The sequence below is a fragment of the Pezoporus occidentalis genome, unplaced genomic scaffold (genome assembly GCF_034315485.1).
Source record: "Pezoporus occidentalis ecotype Australia unplaced genomic scaffold, CSIRO_AGI_Poc_V1 ctg30, whole genome shotgun sequence".
NCBI lineage: Eukaryota > Metazoa > Chordata > Aves > Psittaciformes > Psittacidae > Pezoporus > Pezoporus occidentalis.
The window spans coordinates 551399-568294 of NW_026914941.1; the positions used below are offsets into that span (position 1 = coordinate 551399).

The following is a 16896-nucleotide window of genomic DNA, read 5'->3' on the forward strand; positions in this document are numbered from 1 at the left end:
GTCATGGCCAGGTAGATAGCAAGAGCATCTCTGCAGTGTGGAGGTCACCTCCAGCTCAGCCAGTGGTGCTAGGCACAGAGGCTGCATTAATGCTATTGGCACTTCAAATTCCACCACACAATGGAATACAATTTCCCCAAATACCCCACCAATACAGTTTCTTACTCTTATATTTTACCTCTAGAACTGAGTCTGTCACAGAGGTTTCAGCTTCCACAGGGAACCTTTTCAAGGCCTTGCCCTAATTACAGAGCAATTCCAGTGACATTTTAAATTATGGGTGAGTTTTACATAATTCTTTTGATACGTGTTGTTATGACATGTAAAATCCTATCTTTGCCAGATGCAGGGAATTATGCAAGATCTTTGTTTTGCCTTTGTCAGGATAATTTGAACCACTGCACATTTAACAAATGCACTTTCAAAGGGCTCGGTCCCGCACGGAGCTGCGATAGTAGAGATAAGCTTCATAAACTTTATTAAACTTCTATTAAATTATATAAGCTAACAGACAAGTTTATATGACAGTGTTCAAACTGTCAAGAGTGTGAGGAGCAGGAAAACTCTTATCCTGAAATGCAGCCCCTTTCCTAAGCTTGCAGCGATGGCTCATTATATGATCCAGTGCTGTTTATTCCATAGGGCCCTGGCTCTGTTGCGGAGCAGACTGCCTGATGCAAATCAGTGGGCAGCAATTCAAAGATCTGTTTTCTTCCCGTCATGCAGTATGTGGCCTTAGCCCTTGTTTACTGCATACTGCTCAGCCTTGCTCTGAAGATGAAATGCTGTTTCCACTTGGGTTTTATCCGTGACTGTCATTACTGCAGTCGTGTCTGTTTGTTTCACATGCAAGCTATTAATTAATTTGTCTCTCTGAAGCCCAGAAAGGCAGGAGAGAAACATTATCATTTTATAGATAAGGAACAGAGACAGAAAGATTCACTCAAGAGTGTCGGTTAATTTGGGATGTTCAACTTGAGATGCTCGTGAGCTGATATCTCCATGCACGTATGGTTTATTGGCTTGCTTTAGTGCTGCTGTGTCTTTCGGTGCTGCTGCCTGACTGCAGAGGCTGCCCAAAGCACTTCCCAAGAGGATTCCAGGATAACTGCAACATCTTGGCGAGGGTTTGCACAGCCCTGATGACAAGGGAAGCTTAAAACTAAGGGGGTGAAGGAAAAGAGTGATAGACTTTGTGGGTGCTTTCTTAGAGGTGTGGATTGATGGATGGACCCCTCAGTCAGCCCATCAAGGAACTGGCTGGGTGGTCACACCAAAGAGCTGTGGTCAGTGGCTCAGTGTTCCTCAGGGGTCAGTGTTGGGACTGACCCTGATCAACGTCTTTTGTCAGTGACATGGAGCAAGTGCACCCTCAGCAAGCTTGTTGATGGCACCAAGCTGTGTGGTGCAGTTGACATGCCGGAGGGAAGGGAAGTCTTGTATCGTGCAGGAAAGCACAGACAGCAGCAGGAACCCAGCGGCAGGGTCCATGTTGAGCTCAACAGCCTCTTTGGCTTTCTTTAGACTATAATTTGCCAGCTTCCACCCCATAAATGAGATACCTGAGAATGACTACAGAAAGTTTCACTTGTCCAAGTTCCAAGAGTATTTCTATAATCTAATCGATGAATTGCATTGATTTATTTGCACTAAGTGACTCCTTCGGGTCTGGATAATAGATAAGGGTATGCATGGTGCTGTACAAACACGTCATAAATAAACGTAGTTTGCAAATCAATTGCCAGATATTAGGGATTAATCTTCCCATAGTAAGATAATGTGATGTCTGCCCATTATGGATTTTTTAAAACACCAAACCTAAGAGGTTTCAGAGTCATTTATTTCAGGAAGGCTGCCCTTTTAAAAAGTGTAAGATCTGGCTTAAAGGTCGGGAGGTTTAAATATCATGGTTACTTACAAAGCATGGCTCCCCGAGTGGTTTGACAGCTGCCTTCATCAGAACAAATCAAGGTCCTGTTCAAATAAGTGCTCAGCCATTGAGGCTGGGTTCTTGCAGGGAATTTCACTCTACCATCCTCTTTGTCTGCTGGTGCTGTATACATAAATTATTGTAAAGGTTACCCCCAAACATTAAAACATGTGAGGAACAACATAGGCATTTTCCATCTTCAAGTCAGTGGCTGGTTCCCAGTGAAAGAGCTGGGGACAGTATAATGTGGTGTTTGCACTACGTGCAGTAGTTTTATGAATAGTTTTATGCAGGCAAAAGACAAAATCTCTGAGCAGAGTTAGACATAATTCCAGGTATGCTGAGCCCAATAAACCCCTTTACAGCCAGCTGGACCAGACTTGACTGTGGCTGTCAGACCCATGGCCAAAGCATTGTGCTCCCAAGATGTGCACGGTCAAGTTGACTTCCAGTCTCATTTATCCCTGTGATGCATTATTATACAGCAGGGAGAAAATGCCAGTTCTGTATCTGATTTTCCAACAAAAAGGGCAAACTTCTTGTCTCTTTATCTTCGTCATCCTCTCTCAGCACATGCAATGCCGCAAGGCAGGGCCCTGTGGTCCAGATGACTTGCCGTCATCTGCATTTCGAGTGTTCCACATAGCAGTTTGTGTGTTTTGTTTTTAATAGCAAAAAGGGCTTTTAAAGTAATTCAGGTGCAATTGTTTTTCATGCTTACAATGTCTTCCTTCTGCTTTTTTCTCATGTTAACTTTTTCATGCATTTTTAGGCAACCATCACTTTATAAGCACAGCATTCACTTCTAAGAAGGGCAGGTAATACCTGAACAATTTGGATTAGGATGCTTTTGTTCTCAGAGTATTTATGGGGCAGGGGAAAGCACATGTTTGCTGCTAAACTCTTAGTTGATTCTACTGATAAATTCACAGGGATAGCCTGAAGTCTAATTGGACACAGAAGAAGTATTTGTCAGAGCACTGTTGCCCATTGCATGTGTGAACTAACAGAAACCATTCAGCTTACAAATCAGTGTTTTCCTTCTGGTTATAGAGCAATAACATGGCTTTATCCCAAGGTTCAGATGACAAATAAAACTGGTTAAAGCCATTTCTACTCAGCCACTGGCCCTTTGCCTGTTTGTTCCAGGATGCAATACACTGGAGCTTGATGAGCTCATTCATTTTGGTTGAGCTTTCTGTAAGTACAGTGATTGCTCCTCGAGGACCCGTTTTGCAGGAGGCCGAGGAGGTGACTTACCCTGTGCTCTGGGCAGTCAGAGCAGAGATCAGCTTCAGTGGTTTAGAACCAGATGGCTGGAAGTTTTATTAGCATTTAATGAAGACTTTTGGTGTTAAGGCAAATGCCTGGATCTGTAGGCAGCCCAACTTTCAGTAACTTCTTCGCCACTTTTGAGTCATCATTAATGCCATCCCACTCAGCGGTTATTCCTAAGCCTCCTCTCTCTTCCCAGCACTTTTTGGCACACACACTTTTAATTTCCTTTAACCCTGCTGGCGATTAACCTTTTCCCCCTCTCTTGTCTCATTTTGCTTTGCAAGCTCCATCCAGCTCTGTAATCTGTGTCAACTGCTTAAGCCCTTCTGCATTTCCATGGCAGTTTTCAGAGGCTTAAGATCTTTGTGCAGATTTTGGTGAAGGTTTAGCAGCTGCTTCCCCTCCCCGTTGCTGTGTTGGCCAAGGGACTGGAGTCTGCTTTCTTCTTTCACGCCATTGCTGAGCAATTCTTCACTGTTGAGCTTCACTGTGACCGATCAAAGGCTTTCCCACTGCGGACTTTGATCAAGAAGTAGAAGACTTCCAGCAAAGCATCAGTCCCTTCCTGCTCACTGCACAAGCCAGTACCAAGCGGAAAGTGAGTCTTGTGAAAGTGCTTGTATGAACAAAGCTAGCAGGGTTTTCATCTCCTAAACATTTTCCAGCTTACTGCCTTGGCAAGGTGGATTGCTGTGTGCTTTAAGCCTGCTTCACACCACGAGGTGCTCCTGGAGCTTGTTGGTGCTAACCCCATTCTCATCAGTTCAAGCTGTTTGCCAGGGAGCTCTTGGATGATAAACACAATCTGCTATATATACATCTATCTATCTATCTATCTATCTATCTATCTATCTATCTATCTATCTATCTATCTATCTATCTATCTCTATTTTATATATATACATAAAATGTATATATGTATGTATTTATCTATGTGTGTGTGTGAGTGAGCGTGTGTGTCTTTCATGTATGTGTGTGTGTGTATGTAAATCACTTCATTGTGCTTGTGTGTGAAGACATTTTCCCCCTTGGCAGAATTTAAGCTCTGAGTGGGCTGCTGTCTGTCTGATGTGGAGCACGATGGAAGAATTCTGCCTTTGTCTCCATTGAAGATGAAAATGATTTAGAGCTGGCTCAGTAACATGCCACAGAGAGATGTGCCAAGGCCTGATGAGAGAGGTGAGCCAAAGCTGCTCTGGAGCCAGATGTGTAACTGGGTAGGGTGCAGTCCCCTGCAAGGTGCATGTTATGAGAGGCTGCACTGAGGGGGGGAAGGACCCTCAGCAAGTGACCTGTGGTGGGGGAACACTGATGAGGTGCTGGCTTTGCATGATGCCAGGGATGCTATGGACCTGCAATGGGAAGCTGGCGCCTGCCTGGGCTCCACAGTGTGCATCTTGAATGTTGATTAAGTTTACAGTAAAGGACACAATGGGACCAAGCGTTGGTGACCAAGAAGGTGAGACTGGAGATGTGTTCATAGGTTGAGCCTTCAAGATCATCCAAGCAGAAGAGGACACTAGCTGGTAAGAGCAGCATCCGTATTCCTGACTGGTTTCTGATTTCCTTTGCTTTTTCTCTGTTTTGCTCAGTCTATCCTGATTAAGTGATCATAAAATCCTCTGATTGAAACTCCCTAGAAAACCTCATTATATTACCTAATGCAAAACCTGTGTATTATTTAATGCAAAGCAATCTTTTCACCAGGCTTATTCCCAAATGTTGCCACTACTTCCAAAAGCAGTAATTGTTCTTTTAAACGAAGAACGTTAAAAACCCACCCCCTTTAAACAACAACAAAAGTTCTGCTTTTCCTTAACAAGAAGAGAAGTTTAATTTTTGAAGCTCATTCTGTGTTATTAACTCAATTATCAGAAGGGATGCTTGGATGAGCAGACAATTAAAATAAGGAGAGGCTTAGATGGAAAAGTTCATCAGTGCATTAGAGAGACAATGGGGGAAAGTAAAACTATTTCAGGTACCTTTTGAAGGGAACCATTTGGGAAGGAAATTGGATTAATCAAGTTTTTGAACCGCTTAATTTTGTTATCTAAAAATATTTCATAGATTAACACTGTGACGTACTTACGCATGAGGTAATATCTGAGATCCTTCAGCAACAGGTCTGGATAAAGGTACTTCAAATCAGCATGGGACTCCAGACTTACCGCAGTCTGAGGTGTATTGTGCAGCCAAGGTTAGGATCAAGCCCTGAGACATCCATAACAGACCCCTCTGAACTGTGCCATGGTATTTTGCTGTACTGGTCATAGGTCAGGGTGTGAGCTGAGTCCGGCTAAACTCAATGAGTGGCAGTGGTTTGGTTGCATCTCGTGGGGAATACATCCCACTCTGATCCTTAAGCTCCATCCCCTCCTTTACCTCCCTGAAGTGGCTTTGTCCTTTCCATCATAATTAAAGTGAAACTTCTACTTCGTTGTTCTAAACTGTCTTTGGTAGAGCTGAACAGTGACTGGGATGAACATGCAGTGAAGCCACTGCCAGAAGCCAGAAATACCCGTGAGCAGGAGTCATTTTCCTTCTGACATTTCATTCCCATTACCCCTTCCCTGGAGCACATGCATGCGCAGCACCGGGGATGCTGCAAGTATTCTTTGGAGGGTTTCTGAATACAACACTAATTCATGTAATCTCTTTTCTACCTTTTATTTTTCCCTGTTCTCCTTGAGAAGGTGTCTGATAACCTTTCCTTTCTCTGATGTGTCTGCTTGAGGTTTTGCTTGTAGAGCTGAAGCCACTGACAGCTCAGATCAGCATCTCACCACATCAACCAGCTCTGTGCACTGCAACCACCAGGACAGAGACAACTCTTCTTCCGTGTACAAATGTGATGGCTCTTAGTGGAGGCTGGACCTGTGACCCTGTCCTCAGCAAGGAGGCAACTGAGAAAAGGAGTGTGACAGACAATGTGTGATGCTGAGAAACCCAGGGGAGATGAAAGCTTTCATCCTACCCTTCCAGTCGTTGAATTTAGGTGAGAAATGCCAATCATATGTGGGGAAAAAATTAGGACTATGGGTGCTTGAAAGTAATTTTCCATAGGTGGTATTTAAGAATCTCAACTTGCAAATCATTAATAATGATCTTTGAAAGGAGACCTATAAACTGTCTTCCTGATGAGGTGGAATAATTTATTCCTTCAATTTATCTGATTAATGTAAAATGTGGTTCAAAAATGGGTTTTCTTTAATATTTCAGCTTTCCCATGAGAGGAGCTGCAGAAGGGCACAGTGATTGAGTGCCCCCGAACTGCCATGGCATGTTCCCAAAGCAGGCAAAGCTCTGCCACCGGAGCCGATCAGCAATAAGACCATCAGGCACCAGCAAACCCAGCTTGGGTCCTGACCCTGCTCTCCACAAGGCATGAGCCTTGATGCCAGGCTCAAAGGAGTGGGCAGGGCCCCACAGTTCTGCTCACTCATGCTAGGGAAGCTAGTTTCTTAACGTGTGAATTTAGAATTCTAAGTTGCTGAGAACATGTCCCCCAAAAAAGAGATGAAAAAAGGCAAAAAGCTGGTGCTGTTCAGGGTAAATTGCATAGTAAGGCTTTTATCTAAGAAATAGATTTATCTCAAACAGAATCCCAGACTGGTTTGGGTTGGAAGGGACCTTAAAGCTGATCCAGTTCCATCCCCCCTGCCACGGGCAGGGACACCTTCCACTAGAGCAGCTTGCTCCAAGCCTCTGTGTCCAACCTGGCCTTGAACACTGGCAGGGATGGGGCAGCCACAGCTTCTCTGGGCACCCTGTGCCAATGCCTCACCACAGTAAAGAATTACTTCGTAACATCTAATCTAAATCTCCCCTCTGTCAGATTAAAGCCATTCCTCCCCCTGTCCTGTCACTACGTGCCCTTGTAAAAAAAAATAGGCTTTCTGGTATTCCTTTATGTCATCTTTGCAGAGCCAAAGTCAGACAAAACCATGGTGTCTTCGTCTTAAACTGCGTAGGAAACTGAGCTCCAATATTTAGAGCAGCAATTTGCTGAGCTGGTAAAACACATCATGTTTTGTGTCCTCCATGGACCATGTTGAGCCTACAGTAAACTGAAGGGTCCATCTGTGGTGGTCTTGGCTTGATCACTCAAGTTGTGCCTCTCTGATTCAGAAAGACATAGGATAAGGGTAATGCTAATACAGAAGGGTCTATATCCCAGTGAAAGCTAAGCAATGGTGTAGTGCATCAGTGGTGGAGTGCAGAGCCATTAAATACCTGCAGGGATAAAAATCAGAGTCCAGACAAGAGGTATTCCGTTTTAGAGAGAATTATTTATTAGAAGATAGGAGGTTGTTACGTACAGATTCTGTCCTGCAAAAGTGTCCTGGTCACAGATATGTCAGGGAGACATTTAAACCCATTAGAGCTGGCTCTGGTCTCCATGCAGAGATACTCAAGACACACCAGAGCTCTGCCAGACCTGGCTCTCCTGCTGCTACTCAGCTGGGGAGAGGCCTGGCGTACCACAGCATCCCTGAGCTCATTACACAGCCTTTATCCCACTGGAAAACCTGGCCTGTGGACTGGAAACCAATGGTGGGAACACCAGGCGGTGCTGCAGAAGGGGCATCGCTCTTCCCTGGAGTCACTTAGGGAGATTTTATTCCCCAAGTAGGGAATTGTCTTCCATTGTGCCAGCGATGTCGCAAGTGGCTACAGAGATACAGCCATGCTGTGAGGTAGCACGAGGTAAATTAAAAGGGAAGAAAAACAAGGAAAAGAAAAAAGAAAGATCTCTGGGATACAGAGAAGACCTCTTCCCACCCTCCTTCACCCCAAAACCAGGCCAAGCCCCTGCAGAGACCTCTGAGAAAGCAGCTCTGACAGGTCGGTCACAAAAAGGTGCCAGTTTTGCCTCATGATAGCTGTTCTCCTAGCTGTATTCCTCCCAGTTTCACAGGTGACCTGTTTTCTTTTGGCTTGGCAGGTAGCATTTGTCAGCCTTCCATAGGCTCAGGGCTTTGCCAAGTGAAGCGCCGATGCAGCAGAGAGCTGCTGTGCTGGTTTTGCACCTCCCGAGCTGACTCCACGTCCATGGTATGGTGCATTCTGGAGACAGGATCAATGGCAGGGGAAAGGCATCGTAGAACCACAGAGGGGTTTGGGTTGGAAGGAACCCTAAAGCTCTCCCTCCTGCCATGGGCACGGACCCCTTCCACTAGAGCAGGATGCTCCAAGCCCCACCAGCCATCACACTGGCAATAGTGAAGACCCTCACACCAAGCCTTCTGCACATGGTTAGTGGCTCATGGGCAGCATAGGGCTCAGTTTAACACCAGCCCTTCGACTGGTATGTCCTTACTCCACGTGTGTATCTTACTGTACTCTGTCACTGTGGCAGAGCAAAGTGGTTTGATCAGTAGCTGTAAGGATTTTTTTGCTGGACAACCATCATATGGAAATTTTCCCTATATCTAGCAGATTTCTTAAAGAAAGGTGTTATCCAGGAATCATATCTTTAACTGTATGGGTGCTGATGGATAAATAAATACTCTAGAGTCTGGCTCCTTACTCTGGTCCTCTGCTGAAACCCCATTCTTGTCTACCCAAGGGTCTTTGCTGGCTGGGTCAGATTATCACCTCCCTTCACCGTCTCTAAAGGCACATTTAACTCTATTTGTCCTTATTAAATCCCAGTCTATGGCTCCAGAGAGTACATGTAAAACCCTGGGCATAATCCCTTTCTTTGCTCATAGCGTACAAGAGCTTTTATTTGCTGTCAGGACTCTTACCAGCAGTATTGTCCTTTCTGTCCAGAACAGTCTGAAAGAAGAACAGGTTTGGCAGGAATTTAACACAAGTGTCAGAACCAGCCGGTTGTGCCTCATCTATCACCAAATCTCTCTTCTCATCTCAGTCCAAGAGAGGGTTTGTTACCTGGTATGTTAGAAACCTCTGAAACTAGGGACTTGGCAGTGAATGCTCACAGCTGATGTCAATGTCAGCATGAAAGATGAGTCAAACTACGGCGCTCAGAAGGGACAATTTATGAGATGAGCATGCTTCTTTCACTGCAGATGACCTTCAAGGTTGTAGGGACTGGGGATGGGGAATAACCATAGGACTGCAGCTATAAAGCAGAAGCAGCAGACCTCTGGTTAGCTCTAGCATAATAATTGCTCAACATGGAGCGAGCTCTGCCACAAATATGCCTATTTTTTAATGAGGTTTGATGTTCCTAAGGCACTTGGGCTCCTTTTTGGGAACATGCACCCCAGTAAGTTTGATGTTTGGGGTTGGGAGGGTTAAGAGGAAGGGCATACCACACTTAGCTGGAGGGAACAGATGCTCCATACTGAGTTGTCAAAACATCTGGAGCACTCATGGCCACATCCTCAATTTATAAGGAATTCTGTGGCATTAGTTGTGCTCCCACCTTCTTCACCCTTTGGAAAGGGATGAGCTGAAGACCCCCAGACCCTGTGAAGGACAGTGAGATGGGGAGGACAGCAAGCAAGCCAGAGCTCTTCGCCTACTATTTGCCACAAAAAAATACCCAGAACTGAGGGGTTGATCTAACACATAATCTCCTTCCCTCCTTTCTCAGCCACAGCCTTAAAACACCCCAACACTGTCCTAGCTTGGTCTGAAGTCTAATTCCAGCTTGGTCAAGGGGAGGCACACAGAGCAGCCAGCAGAATACTTGGTTTTAATTCCAGGCTAACATTTATAGGTAGCTTTTTGTGTCCATTTCCATTATTCCCTTTCAGAGCTGGTTCTTCAGCCACCACAGTTTTTTCCTAGGATTTCTTAAAACACCTTCATGAATGAAGCTCAACTGTCAGAGCTGCCTGCATGCTGTAGGTGAGGAAGATCCTCACTGATGATTCTTCAGAGCAAAGGCAGGAGAGAGGGGTGTTTTCTCTCCAGGGCATGTACATAAAGGCAGAAGGCATGGGAGCCTTTTACCTCCAGACCAGATAAAGCTGGGCCATAAAGCGGACCTGCAGTGATGCCCAGCAAAGGCTGAGCATCCTCAAGGTGCCACATTGGCACAAGAGCTGCTTGACTTGCCACTTCCCTTTGGGCTCCCCTGTCCTGAGGGGTGCTGTGAGGTAGCACTACGTGGCTGCACTAAGGAAGGTCTCATGGGGAGGGCAGACATGGAGGAGCTGGAGAAGCTCAGTGCAATGGAGTGCCATTCACTGGGGCTCCGGCAGTGCACGGCAGAGGGGCCATTACCAAGACTTCATGGCACTTGACTGTCACTATGTTTTGAGTATCTCAGATGGGCGTGTAAGACCAGTACTACCAATACCCAAAAGACCATGTTCTCATTTGTATAGCGAATGTCATGACAGGGGAGTAACCCGTTCCATAGATTTTGAACATCAGCTACAGTATCTTCCACGACTTTCCAATCGAACTGCCAACCTTTTCCCTTTGAAATTAACCATGGATGTACATCATATAATCAAACAAGCTTTTTAAAAAGTACATCTTAATATAAATAGTTTATTCAGTGCATGGTTGTGTGTACAACAAATAATAAACAACTCTTTCGTACGAGGCAAAAAGCTGCCTGTACACAGCTATGTCAGTTTTGGAGCACAGAATCCAACGATGATTAATGCACAAAATCTTACACATCATGCAACTCTATGCCAATATTCCAACTTTCTCCCATGCAACAGACATGATGACCTAAATGGAAACCTAACTACATTTTTTAAACAAGTGTTTCCAATAGCATGTATAAGTATATGTTGTTTAGGGGTAACCTGTCCTAACGCTTCCTCCTACACAATATTCACGTGCCCGTTACAGTGAAAGAAGGACTTTTACAAATAAGACGTTTCTTATAAAAAAATTAAGTCACCTTAATTCCACAGTTTCTGTCTTTAGAAAAGAAGCCACGACAATAGTTTAACATGACACACAAAATGGAATTAAGAGAAATCTACACTGGGGGATCATTTTATCCCTTTCTGTTAACTTCCACTTGGGATAACAAAACAACTCGATTCCTACAGACTGGGGTTAGCACAAGAACTTTACCAGAAACTACAAATCTATAAAAATTTATATTATTTTGTTGTGTTTAAAACCACAAGAACACTGTTTGCTTGAGCCTGAGACACCAACTCTCAGTTCCAACCCTGAATTTAGTATTAGTTGTTTTAAAGACAGAGCTTTAAAGACCCATTGGAGTTCAGAAAGCAAAAAGTTGCACTATTCCAAATTAAAAGGTTACATTTTTGTCTTTATCAAGCCTTAGATATAAAACGGTAAGCCAAGGAAACAACAGAGTTTACGTGTTTGTTTTTTCTTTGCCCCTATAAAACATACAAGCATTAAAATTTCCTTTGAAGAGCAAAAGTGGTCTTTTTTTTTTTTCTGAGTTGGAAAGCAAATTCTTATCAGCAGTGAACGCTGTGAAATGTTTTTGTTTCGTATTCCACAAAGCATAGGAGAGAGAGAGAAAGAGAGAGAGAAAAAGAGACAGAGAGAAAGAGCTGGACATTTCTTCTCCGAGATTTATTCCGCAGTTATGTTTGTTGGCTATCCAACTGCCTGGTGATATGCACAAGCATATTCTACATTATTGGGGTATATCCTTTGACAACCAGTAGATCTAATGGCTGATAAACGAGTGACCTATGCAAGTTCGGTGGCTTGTCCTGGGCAATTGAATGGTTGGATGAAAGACTGCTAGTAAGAATTCAACTGCATCCAGAGGTAAGGTTCTGTTTAGAGAGCACTTGGCTTGCCTGAACCTGGCTACGTTGACTCGTTTTGGCTCATGGATTTACCCCCGTTTAGCACTCCTGAAACACTTCTGCTCTTTGTTGGGGTCCCACTTCCAGATCTTGAGAACTCTGTGAGATCGTGGAGAGAAGGCTCTTTGTACATGGCCACTGCAAAGCAAAAGAAAGGCAGCACATCAGCACGTGGTATGGGCTGCTCAGTCTGCTGGTGCAAAGTCCAGCTGTGAAACACTGGAAGTTTTCCTTAGCTAATGTGCAATATAAAGAATGAATGGAAGAAACACAGCAAAGAGTCCTCTTCCATTTCCAACATTCCCCAAGAACCTCTGAGGTCCTCTTCAAGGGAATGGCATTTTAGAGAAGGGAAAAAAGGCAGGTCCCTCCCTCTCCCAGTTAAATCGCCCACCTACCCACAGCACTTCCAAAGCTCTGCAAGACAGACCTAAGCTGATCTAAATCAGCATTTCCTTATTAATAGTGAAGTAGCACTGTCAACAGCTGTGATTTGACCTGCTATCTGTACACGTAGCCTAAGGAGGTGGGTGTAAAAATGGATTTTCAGTCTTCCATTTCCTGTTTTCACACACATCAGAGATGAGGATCGACATTGACATCAGTTGCCTAACACATAGTCCTGAATGTAGACTACCGACCTACACAGGGCTGTGCATCTTTGAAATATCCCCTCTGATTTCAAAATGGCACTCCTTTAAAAGGCTAAGAGCATAACCCAGAAGTAGAAGGGTCCATTCCGCTTTAAGGAAGGAGCATATGGAAAGTTGTTATTCTGGAGAAAAGGAGCACCTCCATATATTGACTGAGATCTCCCTCTTTGCGCTGACCAAAAAGGGAGCCAAGTCTGCCCACAGTCCTGATTCAGATCCTTCAGTTAACTGGGATGACTGTATGTCCTAGCTTTTAATACACAGCGATATATATATGCCACACGCATTCTTACCTTTAATCACATACTGATGCCACATTAATTGCTGTTTAATAAGCACCACACATTAGAGCATTAAACCAATCAAACATAGACAAACAAACATCCTGTAACATAAAGCACAGGTTGACAAGCTATAGAGCAAGTCACTAATGGCCTGTAAGCACATGTCTGGGTCATTCTGGGCAGATCCTTCATTATCTTATAATGGAGACAGTGTGGACTTTGGCTACAAAGACAATACTATGTGTATTTGGTTAGACTAGAGAAATACAGAAGTAAGATAGAAAAACAACAAAAAAAATAGGCTCTGGTTAGATTCATGGTGTGTTACAGAGCATTATAAGTATATATGTAAGTAGCTGAACCCTTCAAATATGTCTGCACTGCAATTAAACTTCTCTGACACAAGATAACGTCAGTATATATAGATGGGCCAAACCCAAGCCATTACCTTTTAATGGTTTTGGAAGGAAGTGTGCTGCAGGTTTATTTTTCTTCACGTGGTTTCCTTTCATGATTTCTCCTTCTTTGTTAAGACCCAAATACCAACCCCGGCCGGACTGTTGCTGTCTGTAGATCATTGAAGAGTATGTCACATAGTAGTTTTCAAATACCGATTCTTTGAACTTGCATTCAGGTGTAAAATGTTCCTGTAAGAAAGTAACAGATCAATACGTGCTGCATCTCACATTAGTTAATGAAAAAGCATCCAATATTCATTGCTTTCCCAACAGTTAAAAGACATACCTCTCATCCTCCACTATCCAATTACGGAGCATGGGCCTAAAAGTATTAACAAAAGAGTAACCCAATTTGAAACCCGTGAAGTGGTGCTGTGAGCAGCTCAAAGTAGCATAATAAAGTCTTTTTGAACAACGAGTAAAAAGACTAAGTGAAGAATTATTGATTGATGCAACTAATAGATGTTAGGCAGACACAGCCCTGATGCCAGCCCCAAAGGACCAGCTGTGGTCCAGCCCCATGGGTGAGAAGTAAGGCCACTTTGTAATGCCTTTGTGCATTAGTTGCTGGTCTTAACTGCTGCTGAGGAAAGTGCAATAAAAATTGAAAGCCAAGATGCCATGAGTAAATGGTTCTCTCTGTACTAACCCAGCAGTAGTAATTTAGCTTGTAGCAGCTGCCTCTTTGGTCTAATCTATGTTCTTACTCAGCCCAGCATATCATCCACTGAAAGCTCAGCTGTCAGAGACCCACTGCACACATCAGCCTCTGCTCTGAGACTCTACCTATAGCAGCAAGCTTAAGTCTTCATGTTGAATTGCACTGCTTCTTTTGGGGAGATGCTATTGAGACAATAGTTGAAGAGCAATAAATCAGGAGAGAGCCTTTATCTTCCTGCCAGTGGTGTGACTGCCTCTCCCTGTGCAATGAATCAATACTTTTTGGTACTATTGCCCAAGTTCAGAAAGCGATACAGAAGTGAACTATGGGTCTTGGAGGGATCTAAAGCCAAAACACCAGTCCTGAAAGCATCACTGAGCTGCTTCCTAAAGGCCTCTGGGTGCTTCAGGGTTTTTAACATTACAAGCTCTGACAACAGCTCACCTATGGACCCCTAAAAGTCCATAAAACCTGAAGGAGGAAGGTCTGGTGATGCCAATGTTAGTATCATCACAGTCTTGCCTGCCATTGCACTGCACAGCAGCCAGCTGCTGGCTTTTTTTTCCTTGTGCTTAAAGTATCCTACAGCAGTGGGAAAGAAAGGAGGAAAAATACATGCTTGCATAATGACTGTCATTCTGAATTGAAAAAAAAATCAAAGAAAATTAAATGTCTCAGGAGCTTAAGATGTTCTTATGTAGTTTCTCAAATATTTTTGTGTGAGAACTAGATGGTACTCAAAAAAAAATCCCCAAACCCACAATTGTACCTTTTCTGCACATCTTTTGCCATTTGCCTTCTGATAGGGAAAAAGCAAAACCCTCCCATCCTCTGAGTGGCATTTGCTTCAACAAAGAATGTGAAGCAAGCAATTCTCTTCTTTATTCTTCAAGCTAATTGGCTGTTATTTAGTTAATTGACAATTGGTTTCAATTGCTGTCAAACAGGGACAGGCACAGCATTTTTGCATGAGTTCTAAATAAAAGCCTTCCATCACTGTTCCCTGCCCAGCGCTAGCCATGCTAACAAAGACTATTCCAAGTGCAGCATCCAATTAGCAGCAAAATGGAAAACTACAGTGCTCCCACTGGAAGATTATGGCTTGGGTACAGTAATTTGGAGCTGTTTTGGGTACAAAAGGCTTGCTTTGCACAGCAGCAGAGGGTCAGATTGCCAACAGACCCACAATATTTACTCTGGCTCTCTGAGGATGCAAGTTAACCTCAGTACGAGCAGCAGGAGCCATCGAGTCTCTTGAAACAAGGACAGAAACAGTGGGGAGACAGAAAGACAGACACTAGAAGACTCCTTCACCCTGATTTTGTCCCTTAGCCATGAGGCTTGTGATAACAAGCCATGGTGGAAGTGCTGTGCGTTTGCAGTTGAGCCCATGTACATCCAGACACCAGCCTGACAACCATGCCCCTTGAGCATCACAGCCAGCAGTCCTCTTCCTGGAGCATCCTGCAATTAAGCTAGCATAGAATGGTTTGGATTGGAAGGTACCTGAAGGCTCATCCAGTTCCAACCCCATGCCTTTAATTTAATCCAATGTGTTTCTTTCCTATGTAGAAGAGTCAGGGAGGAGAACTGCAGAGGGAAGCTCTGAAGGAGGAACACTAGCAAATGTGCTCCTGATTTGGGGGCATTACAATTAAAATGTACTTTTCTGAGCTTGGTAAATCTGTGGCAACCCAGCTGGGCACGGGCAGGACTTGTACCAGCACATCAGTTCAAAATGCAGTGCAGAGCAGCAAGTGCAAGTTGGCCATTATGTTCTTTTTGCTAGCAAATTCTTTACTAATGTCTTGAGGAAAGGCAAGTTAGAGCTGGAGAGAGCTGAGTAACTCCAATTAAAACCGATCTAGTCAATCCTATTGGGAATTTATAAACATGAATGAGTATTGAATTCTAAGGCCATTTTTCCCTGTCTTTCAGGTGTCCTCTTTGCCCATCTTCGCAATGAAACTAATTTGAGTAAATTCTGAGAAGTCCAATGGCATGAATACACCGTTCCACAAAGCAGCTGAAAAATAAGTATTTGTGTGAAATAGTATTTCAATCACAGAAGTCAAGGGTGATGGCACCAACACGACAGTAAACTGCACTTACCCAAGCCCCTCACGCATGCACCCTTCACATGAATGGATGAGTGAATGGATGAATAAATAAAAGTCAAACAAAGAGCTGGGTTCACTGTAGTCATGAGTCAGCCAGGCTTAAGTAAGGAAGAAGAACTGTCAGATTTTGAGCTGATCAGCTGAACTGATGAAATATTCCATCATGGAATATCTGCAGCTGCATTAAAGATGCGAAAAACGAATTGAAAAGAATAATTTGGTGTATGAGACAATGGTAAAAGGCCTTGTGCATACACTTAAAGTGATTGTATTCTAGTATGACTAGATTGTATCTAAACTAATCTAGTCTTCTATCCTGCAGTTACCCTACAGCAGTGGATAGGAACAATCAGAAGCTTTATTCAGATGGTTTTAGTGCTAAGGGAACGAAGAAACAACAAGAAAAAGTAACTTTGAAAAGTATTCAGGTACTTGGGAAACTTGGGAAATGTTCTTATATATTGAGCCTATAATTGTGTTCCATGAGATCAGTGACTACGTCTGTGTATGGCATTTATTTCCTCCACTTAATGAAAACTGGATTTTTTCCCCTCCATATCCTGATTTCTTTCAGGTCTATAACGTAGCCCAGGATTCCATTCTATGTTCATGAATTTTTGAAGGAGCCTCTTTAAGACTCCAGAGCAGTGATTTTCTGCACCACTGAGCCTGCCTTTTTTTATTGGCAGAGATTGATTTTCTCCATCTTGGCATGTGAAGTTCCAGGGTGTATCCTCTGGATCATCACCCTGTAATGTGCAGGGATATCAACAG

The 16896-nt window shown here is 43.6% G+C and overlaps 1 protein-coding gene and 1 long non-coding RNA gene across 7 annotated transcripts in view; one reads left to right on the forward strand and one right to left on the reverse strand.

Annotated features, from left to right (window-relative positions):
* Positions 1-4209: 4209 nt before the first annotated feature.
* LOC134168082 (uncharacterized) lies at positions 4210-16276 on the forward strand. The gene is made up of 3 exons (XR_009966397.1): positions 4210-4734; positions 5943-6203; positions 15941-16276. It is a non-coding gene; the product is annotated as an uncharacterized LOC134168082 (long non-coding RNA).
* FGF13 (fibroblast growth factor 13) overlaps positions 10662-16896 on the reverse strand; it is a 243659-nt gene continuing 237424 nt past the window's right edge. For all 6 annotated transcript variants that reach the window (XM_062627411.1, XM_062627407.1, XM_062627408.1 and 3 more), the window contains 2 exons: positions 13332-13530; positions 10662-12084 (listed from right to left, as the gene is read on the reverse strand). In XM_062627411.1, the coding sequence (XP_062483395.1) occupies positions 11948-12084; positions 13332-13530 (336 nt within the window). In that variant the 3' untranslated portion in view covers positions 10662-11947. The remainder of the gene's footprint in view (positions 12085-13331; positions 13531-16896) is intronic.